General features: G+C 39.4%; 1 protein-coding gene across 1 annotated transcript in view; it reads left to right on the forward strand.

Moving 5' to 3' along the window:
- The window catches only part of gabrb2b (gamma-aminobutyric acid type A receptor subunit beta2b), an 85,878-nt gene extending 70,098 nt beyond the window's left edge, over positions 1 to 15,780 (forward strand). Inside the window, exons 8-10 of the mRNA XM_086309225.1 lie at positions 6,663 to 6,907; positions 8,379 to 8,516; positions 8,643 to 15,780. Of these exons, the coding sequence (XP_086165351.1) occupies positions 6,663 to 6,907; positions 8,379 to 8,516; positions 8,643 to 8,990 (731 nt within the window). The 3' untranslated portion in view covers positions 8,991 to 15,780. The remainder of the gene's footprint in view (positions 1 to 6,662; positions 6,908 to 8,378; positions 8,517 to 8,642) is intronic.
- The last annotated feature ends 439 nt before the right edge of the window (positions 15,781 to 16,219 follow it).

The following is a 16,219-nucleotide window of genomic DNA, read 5'->3' on the forward strand; positions in this document are numbered from 1 at the left end:
AAGTATTGTGGGTGTTAGTGGGTCAAATATTAATCAAGTATAGGGTTAAATCATAGAACTATAATGATGGTTGACTAGGCTGATTTGTTTCTACTTTTAAACCAGAAACCGTCTGTTCTTTTTTGGGGAGCCGCAATTTCCTCCAGTCATTCTTGATTATGTAAATCCCATGTTGCCTGGGAGATTTGTAACGAGCTACTCTGTGTTTATCAGTGGTTCACTGTCTTCTTTTTACCGAATTCCATTCATTCAGCTTAATCTATATTTCTACCCAACCCCTCCTTTTTGTCAACAAGGCAATTTTGCTGATTGACGACTGGGCTATATGTAGTGGTCCAGGGGAAGGCATGCATGGGATTTAATGAAAAAAGTTAATGTTTTATAATAGAGGCAGGTCAGAGTTGGGAAATGTTTGGCCACCTCCTTCGCCATACTAGATTCAGAATCTACTTTATCCTGACCTCCTTTCAGGCATTAAAATGGACTTGTAAGGGCTATGTCACATGATCACTATGTGCAAAAATCTGTTGTTATTGTTAAGCTCTTATCACAACAGCTTGGGAAAATTGTTTGAATCCTATTTTGACCAGTATTAATTTATATTAATTGGCTAGAACTCTTGGGATGCTCTGAAAAAATGTTTCTTAAAGCCTGGATGCAATGACTAGCACAATTTAAATGCTATAAAAATCAAATTAAATATATAAAAAAAGTAAAATAAGTCTATAATGCTGCTCATTTTGAATGTGATGCATTAATAATAATAATAATAATAATAATAATAATAATAATGGATTGCATTTATATAGTGCTTTTCGAAACCCTCAAAGCGCTTTACAATTCCAATATTGATTCACTCTCACATTCACACACTAGTGGAGGCAAGCTACAGTTGTAGCCACAGCTGCCCTGGGGCAGACTGACAGAAGCGAGGCTGCCATATCGCACCATCAGCCCTTCTGGCCAACACCAGTAGGCAGTAGGTGAAATGTCTTGCCCAAGGACACAACGACCAAAACAAACAGAGCTGGGGATCGAATTGGTAACCTTCCGGTTACAAGATGAGCGTCCCAACCCCCTGAACCACTGGGTTTCCTCACTTGCAAAAATATGAACAGTGTCTAATTTTCAAATTCAAATTCAAATTTTATTTGTCACGTACACAGTCATACACAGTACGATATGTAGTGAAATGCTTGGACAACTGCTCGTGACCTAAAGAAAACAAAAAAGGAAAAGGCTATGAATAAGATAGGAAATAAATATGAAAAATTAAAAAGGGTAAATTTAACTAGGAAGGAATAAAATATAAATTAAGGTTAAAAATGAAATAACTGTACAACACAAATTAGAATGAAGGGTAAATTTAACTGGGAAGAATAAGATAAAATATATAAATTAAAGTTGAAAATAAAATAACTGTACAACAAAATACACAATACACAATATAGAACTATATAAGAATGTATGAAGAAATCTAAATATAAATAAATATATACACAATAACAGCAGCTGTACAAGTATTAACCGGAAATGAAGAATATAGTGACCAGTGTTGTGCAAAAACAAAGTCCAGAAAGTCCAGTGTGTGTAAGAACTATATGTGTGGGTCAGTACTGTGTGGTGGTGTGATTGAGAGACCGTATCGCCTGCGGGAAGAAGCTCCTCCTCAGTCTCTCTGTGTTGGTCTTCAGGGAGCGGAATCGCTTTCCTGACCTCAACAGAGAGAACAGTCTGTTGTTGGGATGGCTGAGGTCCTTCACGATCTTCCTGGCCTTGGTCCAGCACCGCCTGCTGTAGATTGAGTGCAGGTCAGGGAGCTTGGAGCGGATGGTGCGCTCAGCTGACCGCACAACCCTCTGTAGAGCTCGTCTGTCCTGCATGGTGCTGTTCCCGAACCAGGTTAAGATGTTTCCCGTCAGGATGCTCTCTATGGTGCAGGAGTAAAAGTTCCTGAGCACCTTGGAGGGCAGTTGGAAGTCTCTCAAGCGTCTGAGGTGGTAGAGACGCTGACGGGCCTTTTTCACCACGGTGTTGATGTGACAGGACCATGACAGGTCCTGCGTGATGTGAACTCCGAGGTATTTGAAGCTGTCCACTCTCTCCACTGGGCACTCGTTGATGACGGGGGTCTGGTAGTTCCTCTCCTGCTTAGTGCTGAAGTCCACTATCAGCTCCTTTGTCTTACTGACGTTTAGAAGGAGGTTGTTCCTCTGGCACCAGTTCTCCAGATTCCTAATCTCCTTCAGGTAGGCCGTCTCGTTGTTATCAGAGATCAGGCCCACCACGACGGTGTCGTCAGCAAACTTGATGATGGTGGTGGAGCTGGTAGTGGCCACACAGTCATATGTGTACAAAGAGTACAGCAGGGGGCTCAGAACACACCCCTGGGGGGCTCCAGTGCTGAGAGTGGTGGAGGCTGAGACATGTCCGCCCATCCTTACTGCCTGTGGTCTGCCAGTTAGGAAGTTGGAGATCCACTGACACATAGATGAGCTGAGTCCCAGATGCTCCAGCTTGGTGGTGAGTGTGGAGGGAATTATGGTGTTAAATGCAGAGCTGTAGTCTATGAAGAGCATTTTAACATAATTCCCCCTTCTAGTGTCCAAGTGAGTGAGTGATGTGTGGAGGAGATGAGAGATGGCATCGTCTGTGGAACGATTTGGACGGTAAGCAAACTGTAGTGGGTCCAGTGTGTCTGGTAGTGAAGAAATGATGAAGTCTCTGACCAGGCGTTCAAAGCACTTCATCACTACTGAGGTGAGGGCTACAGGGCGATAGTCATTGAGAGAAGCAGGGTGGGGTTTCTTCGGGACAGGAACAATGATGGACTCTTTGAAGCATGTGGGGATCACCGACTGAGATAAAGAGATGTTGAATATCTCAGTGAACACAGGAGCTAGCTGGTATGCGCAGTCTCTTAGGATACGACCTGGGATGCCGTCTGGTCCTGCTGCTTTCCTGGTGTTCACTCTCTTGAAGGCTCTCCTTACTTCATGCTCGGAGATGACGAGCACGTTTCCGGTGCTGGCAGTATCTTCCTGTCTGCAGCCGTTAGCGCCGCTAACACTAGCATTGTTGGAGACCTTAGCTGCAGCCTCGAAGCGAGCATAGAAAGTGTTCAGCTCGTCTGCCAGAGTCACGGCCGCGTTCGTCATACCGGTTGTTGGTGCTTTATAGTCCGTTATTGTCCTTAGTCCCCGCCACAGGCTCCTAGAGTCACTCTGTTGGAGTTGTGACTCTAGTTTCCTCCCGTAGCGCTGCTTCGCCTCTTTCACCGCCCTCCGCACGTTATATGACGCGGCTTTGTACGGGTCCATGTCCCCCGTCATGAGTCCCGTGTTGTAGGCAGCGGTGCGGGATCTCAGAGCGTCGCGGATGGTTTTATCCACCCACGGCTTCTGGTTGGGAAACGTTGTGATAGTCTTTGTCTCCATGGTATCATCCGCTAGTTTCCCGATGAATCCCACAACCGCTTCCGTAAACACGTTGACGTCATCGTCGGAGCTGTTTCTGAACATGCCCCAGTCTGCGTCATCGAGTGCGTCCTGTAACGCGGCCACCGATTGATCCGTCCAGCGCGCGACCTTCCTCTGAACCGGAACTTCCTGTTTCAGCCTTTGTTTGTATTTTGGCATGAGGAAGATGGCGGCGTGATCAGATTTGCCAAACGGGGGGCGGGATTGTGCCTTGTAGCCGTCCTTGACCGTAGTGTAGCAGTGGTCCAGTGTCCTTTCACCCCTGGTGGGGCAGGTGATGTGTTGATAAAAGTTCGGCACTGCGCGTTTGAGGTTGGCGCTATTAAAGTCCCCCGTCACAATAAGCGCAGCGTCCCGGTGTTGTGTCTGGTGCTGTGTGAGTGCCTCATGCAGCTCGCATAAGGCGGTGACCGTGTCCGCTTGTGGTGGAATATAAACGGCACTTACAATGACCGATGTAAATTCCCGAGGTAGATAAAAAGGACGACACATGATGGACAGTAGTTCCAGATTTGGTGTGCAGGAGCGTGTGAGAGGAACAACGTTCGCACTGTTGCACCAGTTGTTGTTCACCATTAAACACACGCCGCCTCCCTTTGACTTCCCTGAGTCCCGTGTCCTGTCCATGCGGTGAACCGAGAAGAACTCGGCCGGCTGGATGGCGTGGTCCGGCACCGCTGGGTTCAGCCATGTCTCGGTGAAGCAGAGGAGATTGCAGTCCCGAATGTCTCTCTGGAACTTTATCCTGGCCCTGAGGTCGTCAAGCTTGTTCTCCAGTGACTGGACGTTGGCGAGCAGGATGCTAGGCAGAGGTGTGCGGTGTGCACGAGCTCTCAGCCTGTTCCTGACGCCGGCTCGCTTCCCTCTAGGCTGCCGCCGCTTCCCTTTGTTCTCCCTCGAGATCTCACTCGGCCAGCTCGGATCCGGAGTTAAAAACTTCGAATTGTGAGTACATTGTATACCAATAGAAACAAGAGTGTCACTGTCATACCTAATGTACCCAATGGTGATGATTTTGCCGATTTAGAAACGCTGAAAACTAACTTAAAAAACAAAGACAAACAAAGACAAAGAAAAAGTGGTCGGAGCAGTCGTGACGGGAGCCGACCTCACCGACCTCACCGGCGCCATCTTAAAAAATTTTCATGGTATTTTCATTTGAGAGACAGGATATCATGGCCCTACAGAATATTGTAAGGTCATGCCATTTGACCCCTGATCTCAGTTTTACATTTCACATCTTCCTTTCTTTCAGGTTTACCCCAAAATGTGTTAAATCTTTAAAGAAAGTATTGGCAAGAGAAAGAAAATGAACTGCATAGTTAGTTAGAAATATACTGTAGTGTAATATATAATAAAGTTACTCATGACCACTTATATACAGAGTAGTACCCATTGTTTATTACCTACTCCTACATAATGTTTGTGTAATCAAAGTAAACACACGTCGTGCTGCCCTTAACCAATTTTTACTGTACAACAAGTACGTTAAAAACAACAACAAAATTAACTAAATAAATATACACTGAATATGCAGTGTTTGTGTGCACAAACTTGGCCAAACAAAGATAATCCTGATATACAAAACACAATACTACTCCATTAAAATGAAATGAGTGAGCTGCCTCAGCAGAGTTTGCACTTTTATAGTACTTGATGTTATTTTTTGTTGTCGTTCTTATTGTAATTTAATTTAAATGCAGCATTTTAATGATTGTTAAATTAATGTATTCTAATTTATTTATATGTTACTCACTACTTTAGAAATTTTGTTCCAATTGTTCACTAGAATTTAAATAGTACTGCTGTTTTTTCAATGAATGAGGCATATGTAGGAGGACACGTAAGCACTGTAATTTAACCATTTTAGTAAGTTCTCATATAAGCATTAGAATCTGGCTTCTCTTACCATTTCTCATTTCCTTTATATGAATAGAACAGTGCTAATGTAAGCCCAACACATGTACATCCAAGAGCGAACATTGTGTTAAAAATTACAAAAAAAAGGGAAAAATTGCCATGTAATAACTCTTGCAGGGGTTTGTGTACCGTGCATAATAAGCAAATTCTCAACACATTGATATGCATAGTCTGACAGTTTGCTTGGGAAGGCTTTGGAAAAACTGTCTTTCTCAATAGGAGTTCTCCACTAATGAACAAGATCAAGGTTGACATTTGAATTTCAAAATACTCCACTTCAGGTTCTTCTTCTAAAGCATATTTTTAAAATCATGGGGCAAACCCTTTACTTTCACTGATCAAGGTCACCTAATCAATCGAATCAGCAGCCAGCATTTGGAGGCATTTCAGCCAATGGTGCGCAGCAAGTCACTGAACAAACCGTTGTCCGTCTTGGAAAACCCAACACACCAGCTGCATTCCACAAAAAACCAGCAGTGCACATTCTCCCACAGACTTATCCAACCCTGCTGAAACAAAGGACGCTTCTGGAAATCATTCTTTGTTTTCTCTATAAAACTCTACAACAGCTTTCCATTTTTCTGATAGGTGAACACAACTGTCAGAACATAAGCTTCCTCACACATTTCTATATTTGTCCCTCTTACTGACATTTTTAAAAAAGAGTACATATTATTGAGTTGCTCTGCTATTTGCAAGAAATCTATTTTCCACAATCTCAGTCTTTTTTCAATTTTATTTCCTTTTATTTGGTCACTATTATTAAGAAAATTTTACACTTCCCAATATTATACAGTAAGGCCTTCACCTTATATGTGAAGGCCTTACTTTCACAACGTTATTAATATTCCTTCCTTCTTGAATTATTGTACTCGTGAGGTTTTTAGAAAAGTTGACTTCTGACTTTGTCATTGAGGTTCAAGGTCACTTAGATTTGAACTCATTTGAGATTATTAGTTGATTCCCGTATGGCATCAATTTGAAAATCCTACATCGCCACATTCATGAGTTATTGCATTGATAAGATTTTCAGAGAAGTATACCTCTGACCTTGACCTTAGACTCACAGGCCGGGACTCAGACTTGTCCAAGATTTGTCGTAGATTTCTCTATGGTATGACTTCTTTCTTGAGTTATCAGATTGACAAGATTTTCTGAAAACTGGACCTCTGACCTTGATCTTGAGGTCAAAGGGCAAAATTGCAGTTTTAAATCTGACTACTGAATTTCTCAATATCTTTTTTTGTGTTTTTTGTGGTTAAGGTATTACCACTGTGCTGACCATGACTACCATTAACACTCACCTGAGAGAAACGCTCCCCAAAATCCCATATGTCAAGGCCATAGATATGTACCTGATGGGCTGCTTCGTCTTTGTTTTCCTGGCTTTGCTGGAGTATGCCCTAGTAAACTACATCTTCTTTGGCCGGGGCCCTCAGCGTCAGAAAAAGGCAGCGGAGAAGACAGCTATGGCCAACAATGAAAAGATGAGAATGGATCCAAACAAGGTAACTATCTAATAGCTTAGCTTGTCCCTGTAGTTTGGTCATCTACCTGCCTACGAGCATTTAGAAAGGACTTGTTAAGTCCAGTATACTCACTGCATTGGTCACTTTGCACAACATAGTTGACATCTTCACACAGCCACATCCATTTATGCTCGCCTGAGGTAAGGTACCCATTACAGTATTCTCGTGAACGATAGGTGTTGGCACTTAGATAATAAGAAGCCAAAACTGGAAGTCAAAAAATTGCTAAGTTTTTTTTTTCCCCACAAAGTCTCATCTTTTCAAACTGCTGCAACATCTCACTTTGTATAGTCTGCAAATCTCTGGCCTTCATCAATAAAATGGTGATAAGAACCAATGTGATCCTTGTGTCTTCAACCCAGCATTGGCAGCAGTAGTACAATGTCCCGGGTTACACAATTGGCAAAAGGGTGGCTTGCAACAGAATTATTGCAACTTGGTGTCAAATTGACGTCAACGTTGTTGTATAATGCTGCTCTGCCACCACAAGAGGACAGGTATAATGGGGCCCTTATTGAGAATTAGTATGGTTTTCAGAAAAATGTTTACATAAACAATTAAAAACTAGAAACATATATTTGAATACGTAGGCAAACCACATCTGATGTTTTACCTCTACATGCATGAAAATGCATGAAATCGCATTTACAGTGAAAATGGATTATTCAGATTGTCTAAAGAGTCCAGAATAATAATTAACAACATTCACTGTTAAAGCAGCTTAGTAGGATTGTTGTAGCCCGTGTTTGGAAGCCAAAATGACTCGTGAAAAAGAGGAGGGTCTCGGAGACAGATGGCTTTTCGCCTTGACAAAATGCAAATGATCACCATAACATGGCTGCACCTGGACTGCTGAAATACTCAAGGCAAAATGCCAAAGAAAACCAAATAGAAAAATAACTGCATTTATATCCTTTGACCTATTTCAAAGAGTGCACAGTCTATATAGCAATTTAGGAATTCTGTTCTGTTAACCATTTAGGTTATGTCTACATGGAATTTGAAATGGAAACACTAGAACAGCGGTTCCCAACCTTTTTGCGCCACGGACCGGTTTATGCCCGACAATATTTTCACGGACCGGCCTTTAAGGTGTCGCGGATAAATACAACAAAATAAAACTAGTACCGGTACCGAAAAAAAGAAGATTTATTCATAACACACGTGAAAAGACCCAGGAAAACAGAGTTAACGATAAAAACGATAACAAAATAACGCTGAAAACCGATAAAAACCCTGAAAACCATACATTTCACACCTGAGCCTCAACTCTCGCGGCCCGGTACCAAACGACTCACAGACCGGTACCGGTCCGAGGCCCGGGGGTTGGGGACCACTGCACTAGAAGATAATTATTTCATAAACTGCAAAATGTAACAGTAACAATTTTTTTTAATCCAGTCCATCAACTGAACCACAGCAATATTGTTTTGTTTGAATGTGCTTGCAGTGGCTGGTGGGGAATGTAGTTGGCAGAGATGACATGCTGTATGCAAGAATGAAACAACGTGATATGGATGGCCATGAGTCATTGTGGGAACCAATCTTTGTGGATGATGCAGCAATTGGACTTGATCAAAAAAATAAGGTATCTGAAAATGATGTGCAGGTGATTTCAAATGAGTTTTGTGCTAATGTCAATGCCAATGTCTCAAAAATAAACCCAACACTACATAAACTTGAATCTAACAAACTTTACTCTTTTACTGGGCAGATGGACCCACATGAAAACATCCTTTTGGGCACCCTGGATATTAAGAACGATATGGGTGTTTCAGAGCTGGCTCTGGGTCTCAATGACCCACGGAATACCATGTTGACATATGACAGCTCAGCCCTACAGTATCGCAAAGCAGGGCTGGCCAGGCACAATTTTGGCCGAAATGCATTGGAGCGTCACATGACTCAAAAGAAAAGCAGACTACGGAGGCGTGCTTCACAGCTAAAAATCACCATCCCTGACTTGTCTGATGTAAACTCTATTGACAAATGGTCACGGATGATCTTTCCAACTGTATTTTCTTTCTTTAATGTTGTTTACTGGCTTTATTACGTTAATTAGGATAAAAAAAATGTTTTTAATAAAAAGGACATTCATGAGGGCAAGACCAAACAGCAAATATGTTGCTAATTTTGTCTTTGTGTCTTGTTTGTTTTCTATCCATGTGATCTTGTAATTGCTAGACTGAATCGGTAAATTACGGACTGGATCTGTCATAACTTGGAAAAGAACATTTGCTGGCTTACACGTGAAAACCTTACACTAGAGATTACAAACATAAGGTGCCTGTTCCTGAGTATTTGTTTAACATTTTATGTATTATGGGATGTGTGGATCTTTCCGTTATTTAAAATGTTTGCGTTTCTTATGTTTTTATTACTTTAGATTTAAACTAAACAGTAATTGCCAAACTGTTATATAAATGAGTTATGAATGGATAAGCTGACACTTTATAATGACCATTTACTTTTACCGATACTAATTCAAAGTACTTGAAGCAAGTTTCAGGTTAATAGGGCTTTCTGTCTCAATTATATCAAAATGTCATGTTTATATGGGACACGGGGGCCTGAAATATACTTTTTTAGGATTTTGTTATTTGAAAAATCATTGAAAATGGGGAAATTACCAAAACATTCCAGATTGATTGAGTAAGAGTTGCATGTTAAAAGAAAATACAGTGAGTTTATTATGATTGTTGGGTGCTATCCACTGTGTCAGACAGCTAAGGGAACAAACAATATTATTCCTGTTATTCACTTAAATGAGATTTATTTTAACAGATGCATGACAAATTAAAGGATAATCCAACATATAATCTATTAAGATGGTGCTGGGCCACCATGTGTCACAAAAATCAATTCAGTGCATTTTCACATTCATTCCCCAATTTTGTGGAACTCTGCTGAAGAGATGGAAAATTAATCCAAAACATATTCTCTTAGTTGTATTCTAATGTAATAACCAAAATCTCTGTTTGGTTTATTGGTTGGTAGGTTTTTGGACCACCTTCCCACAAAATGCCACTATCGGCAAAACAAAGCCACCGGTTCTCCCCACTTGATCACTTCAGTGATCAGTGACTTCATTGTTTTTCCTTTAATTTGTTTCTTATCTGTTTATCGTTGTTACATGGGTTTGCTTTAAATTGCTTGATGATATAATGATTGTTTCTTCGTCTCTTGTTTTGTACAAAAAAAAAAACAGTCAGTGAAATTAAATGGGTGCCTGTGTTCGATGGAAAGAATAGAATTCATAAATATACAAGCATTATGTCATTATAGTAGCAACTGACACCACGATTTGAATATTTATTTTGACTTTTTTGTTTCTCTGTTTCTTTGACTCAAATGTGTTTATTTATTCATCTTAATCCCAAGCTAGACTTGTATACTATATATGGGTATAAAATTACCATGTATTGTTTTTACATTGAAAAATGTCACGGCGACGGATGGCCGGTACTGAATAGGACTCAGGTGCAGAAACCCAGAGCGGAGACAGTAGATGATTTAATAGTTTATTACGGTTAAGTGCAAGGGGAACAAAAAAAAAAGGAAACGTGGCAAAGACAGAAAATGACGAGACGTGGAGCCTTGGTGTGGCGTGCCCAGGGGAACGTGGCTAGGGCGAGGGAACGAGGCCTGAGAAGTGGAACGGAGCTGAGTGGGGAACAGTCACACTGAGGGGAGAGGATATAGGAGTTAGGCAGGTAGTGAAGGCAGCTCAGAAGTGGCCAGTATAAGAGCAGCAATTCTTACTTGCAGTTAGGGACCTGGAGTGTTTGAGAGGGGGATGATGAAGATCCAGGGGAGGCTGAGTGGCGTGGAAAAGCTGACCTGAGATCCGGGGCTCCAGATGGAGTGTGATGGCAGGAGGGCAGGCAGGTGAGGCACAGAGGGATTTCCAAAATGATCACTAGGTATTCCGAGTCCGGAGGTGGAGTGAGCCAGGGTGGGTACAGCAACTGTAGCACAAAAGAGTCTTTGTTAGTAAGATGAATCACAGCGAGAATTTGAAACACAAGACCTGTTACCAACATGGGTTGATGACGAACTGGCAGTGAGTGAACATCGATGTGTGGTTTAAATCCCTCTGGCTTGATAGCCTGCAATAGGCTCCAGGTGTGCAGGAGCTGGAGTTGGCCCTGCCCAGGGGCGGATCCCAGGTCAGTTCAGGAGCCTAATGGAAACTCCAGCCACCCACCGTAGACCATGACAGAAAAATATGTTGACAATCACAAAATATACAGCTGTCAATACACAATGAATTTAGAACAATGACAAAATACTTGCTAACAGTACTGCCCAGAAGGTGGAATTTATGTGGAACAACTGATTATGCACAAAAGTTGTTATAAGCCATAGAGGCTCAATAGTTCTTCTAACATCTGGTGCTCATGGGAGTGTTTTAAGAGAAACCTTATTGATCTTTTTACACTATATATTTCAATTTCAATTTAAAACAAACCTAGGGCAGCGATACACCAGTTCCAAAGTCCCTTTCCTGTAGCTCTATACTATTTAGATCATCAAATTGCTCTGTTAAAAAACAAAAACAAAACTAGAGGTAAAAAAAAAAAAAGAGTAGCAAAGCCTCACATGTGAAATTGTACCTACATAAACATTGTTAAATATAGTGGAAGAGGGGAAAGCTAACTTCAGATATTTACCTAAAACACAATCTTGCGCATATTGCTGAAGTCCTCTGGAGTGATATTCATTTTGAGTCTTAAGGCATGAGTGAATACTCTAAGCATTAATATGTTAATGTTTAATCAAAGTGTGGCCAAGAACAGTTATGACCCACTGCATGCTCTGTGTAGAAGTAAATCTTTTTTTTTTCTAATTACCCAAATATTCACTCAGTTTTTGTGTTTAATTCATTTCACAAATACATATACATAATGTTTACAGGTTTATTAAAAAAATGTCTTAATAGTTACTTGTGGTGTTATTAAAAATACAATTTTCTTTTCTAGAAATAATTTACTTAACCATTATAGTCACTCTCCAACAGCTCACAAACAAGTTAGACACACTTTTAATTATCAATAAAGTGCAGATTCAAGTGAGCTTTCAGCTCTGGTATTTATATATGTTAATTATCAAAATAGTCAATTTCACACTGCTTTCTTAAGATTGAAAACTGTGCATTGTAAGTGAAATATTGTATTTTTGTTCAATGGTTATGGTGATTATGTCACAAAATTTGTCGTCTTTGTTGTTTTAATATAGCTTTCTATCTCTCTCTCTCTTGCTCTCTTTTTGGGTCACTTTTAGAGGGATCTACTAGAAAATGATTGTTGGTGTGAATCTCTGAGGAGTTCAACAAAAAATTTGGGAACATGTTCCAAAAGCATATTTATATATGTATATAGCAAACATATATATTGTTAATCAGAAATTGAAACATATTAATACATATTAATAAATACTTAAGAACTTTCTACACAACAAAAAAAAAACAAAAAAGATTTTCAATAGCATTTATATTGTAACATGGAAAGAGAGAATGCAAAAGCAGATGTAATGTAAATAATCTATTCAACAATGTCACTTGATCACTTTGATCTTATGCTATTAATCGGAGAATAAGTATTTGTTTTTGCCAAAATGTAAACATGTCTTGATGAATGTAGTTGATGTTCCTTTGCAGGGTGTTTTTGCTATAATGTTTCAGCAAATGTATACGAGATTTTTGTACCAATAATTAGCTAAACACAGCTTAGTCCACACCACCACTAACACAAAAACACACAAATACAAAAGGTCATGTGATTAAGAGGCTAATAATACCTTGTATCAGACCAAAAGTCAAACATCTCAGGTCAGCACAGTTCACACCATTAACAACACCGACTACAATATACTTGTACTTAAAAAAAAGAAAAAGAAAAAAAAAAAAAGCGGCTTGGTGCATTTGTTTTATCTGTTCTCCCTGTAATTTATTCCCTTCTCCTGTTTAATATAATGCTCATGATACAGTACAGTACACAGTAACTATATTAAAAGTATGGTACAGTATTTGACCATAACCACAATCTAGACATGGCTAGTATTTAAAAAAAAAAATACAATAATAAACAAAGTTATTCTATCCACATCAGCTGTAGACATATAAAGATAACTCAGATTTTAAAAACAAATCTTAATAATAGTGCTGTAACACATGATGTATCTGAGTATGAGTGTGGGAAGTGGGTGCATGTTGGCCAGATAGCAATGCATTTCCAAAGCACAGTTTGGATGTGTGTTTGTACTTCACAGCACTTTTTTGTTTCATATATTTTTATACTTCTATATTCCAATGTAAAAATGGCAAAACCCATTTTTCTCTAAACCTTGTAAAACAAGTTTGAGCATTTTTCATATTTATACAATGCTTATTGGTTGCATTGCCCCTTAGGGATAGTGAAAATGTAATGATTTGTATGATAACGAAATCCTGTCAAGATACCTTGTTTAAAATTTAATTCATATAAAATACATGGTTGTAAATGGTTTGAAAATGTTTTTTTTTCTTAATTCCTGGAAAGTTAAGGTTTTTGGAAATTCTAGATTCTATTTAGGAGAATCTGGAACGAATGACATCTTAAAAGCCTAAATGACACATCTTTCTGGCTGAGTATGTCTGCACACAGTCACAGAAGAAGCCTTAGCCTTCTGCTGCCCTGGACCTCTTTCCAAGCAGCATCAATCCTACTCACTCTCAACACCCTCCACCTTGGAAAACCCTTGTATATGGCACTCATAAGAACATAGCTGCACATTTTTGAAAGACAAGCTCTGTAAAAATTATGTCTTTTCTTGGGAAGTGAAATTATTTCCCTGATAATAAATATTATATACAGTTCAGAGAATGCCTGTTTTGCACTTATTTCAAATGAGGGGGAAAAAGCAGAGTGATCTCAATGCATGGCAAGTATTCCCAGTTGTGTAAAATTAACAAAAAGTAGACAAATGCACTTGAATTATGACCGACTGCAACATATAATGCAGTTGATGCTTATGCAGTACAAAAAAGCTAAAACGGGTCATTTTCTGACATGATGGCTTCTTTTTGTGATTCATCTTCTGGAAAGCACATACCAACACTTCAGAAGGTTAATGAGTCATTCACATATGTATGAACTTTGGAATATTGTACACAAATCTGTAAAATTAGTAAAACTGCCATAAGAAGACTCTGCACCTGTACATTTCCCACTGAAGAATTTTGTTGAATGAATAATTGAAAGAGCCCATTTTCACTGGAGCAGAGTTTTCTCTAAACACTCTTCCCATTATAATGAAACACACACACACACACGCACACACACACACCTATGTTTTAACATGACTGTAGTCCAGCCAAAGCCAGATAAATCAAAAGAACTTGCATGTGATAGCAACAAAATTGTATGTAACTATGCATAACCTTTTCCATTCCACACAAGCAGAATGTTATGCTGAGATTTGAAACAGAGCCACCGTGGTGTAGAAATAGAGCTCTTGTGGCTCTGAATAGGAGTACATGAGTCATGACATAGAGCGGTAGGCAAGCTTGGCATCGCAACAAAGACATTAGAACGAGTGTGAAATGTGTCTTTTTATCTTTCACCCACAACACCTTTTTTGGTCATCACCCACAGTCTTCAGTTTGCGATTAAACTTACAAAGGGAAGCAGTGACTGTTCAGCCAATATATCAAACCAGCATTTTTTTTAATGGTGACTCAGTGTTGAGGGATAATTGCAATACAAAAGTATGACTTTGTGTTAGAGCATCTGGATAAATATAGACACCGGAAGTATATGTGCGTGTGTTAGTGTGTGTTTCAGTGTATTCTAATATAAAAGCCCACCTTCCATTTTTATATAAATGCTTATGTGATTCAATTTTTGATAATCCAAGACTCAACTCTAGCAATCAGCTACAGAATCTGTTCCAGTTCTTTTTCTGCTTAGCCCAGGTAAGATTATTCTGACATTGGTTTAGGAATTGCTTGATATTAGGAATGCAATAGTTGTAGCCCATTTCCTGTACAAATCTGTGCATAGCGGCACTTGATGCACCTACCCATGAAATGATGATTCTTGACAATCTTCTGAAGCCTGTGGTCATCTGTGTTCCTCGTACCCCTGTTCCTAACACATCTTTCTCTTCCACTCAGCTTTCCTTTTATATACTTTATGTATTAAATCTGTGTTTATTCAGTTGTTGTCTGATACTAACCTGTGAGATAACTGACCAATTACTTTCACATTCCTTTTCCTTATCTAGAGTAAAGTAATGGTTAAATGTGTTTGTTGACTTTGCTTGAAAAGCTCTTTTCCCACCGTATCTATTGAGATAACCTTTTCCTATGAGAAAGGCAGAATAAGGTTGGTGGATTCAAGCTTTACTTTTGTTATTCTACTTTGTTAATTTATTTTCTCATATTATGTAACTTCATGAAACATCTTTAATTTCTCTGCCTCTGCTTCTCTTCTTCTGCATGTGTGTGTCCCTAGTTAATTAGGAGGAATATATGTTAATGGGACGCTGCTAGCAGACTAATTAAGATTCTGATTAGACTTAAGATACTGTCAGCCAGTCCCACTGTGTGTGCCCTTATGATTATGTGTGCTTATATGTGTGTCTTGCCTCTGGTTTACTTGTTGAGGAAATCACCCAAACTCTAACATGCATTTTGTCTATGGTTAGAAAATGAAACTAATTCTTAGCTCTTATGGTGACTCATACTTCATGAAAATATCCCATTTGATTATTTCTCTCAGACATAACATTAGCAGTAGATTTTTAAATAAGAGGGTACAAACTTCTAGTTTGGATTGCAGAATAGGCAGAATTTAAATCAGGAAGATACTGGACTTATTGTCAAGTCTGTGCGAAAAATATTGATAAGAGACCAAAAAGTAATATGAAATATTAAATAAACCTGTATTTAAAAGTACTTATTTCAGGGTCTTTTTCCCCACTTTCACTTTATTGTCTACAAGTCATCAGTATCAGTTATGATATCGGTTTGGATATGTGGTGAGAGGGAAACATGAAGATGCAACCAGGAGATGTCCTTACTGAGTCATCAGAGCTGAACAGGTGATAGAGAAACAGGTTTACCTTTTAGGTGACATAAATGAGTTGAACCGAAAGTTATGAACTGTTTCTGAGAGGCAAATAACACCAGGATCCTTTGTAGCTGACGGCTGGTAACTGTGCAGGGGCGGGTCTCATTAACAGGGAAAGGGGGGCACAAAGAAATACTTTTCTTTCTTATTCTCATTTAAAATGTCCAGCTTTTAATAA

This window comes from Aulonocara sp. 'chitande type north' Nkhata Bay, linkage group LG10, assembly GCF_057382095.1.
Source record: "Aulonocara sp. 'chitande type north' Nkhata Bay isolate Kocher_YH1m ecotype deep benthic linkage group LG10, A_spYH_male_GT1.1, whole genome shotgun sequence".
In the NCBI taxonomy this organism is placed as follows: domain Eukaryota; kingdom Metazoa; phylum Chordata; class Actinopteri; order Cichliformes; family Cichlidae; genus Aulonocara; species Aulonocara sp. 'chitande type north' Nkhata Bay.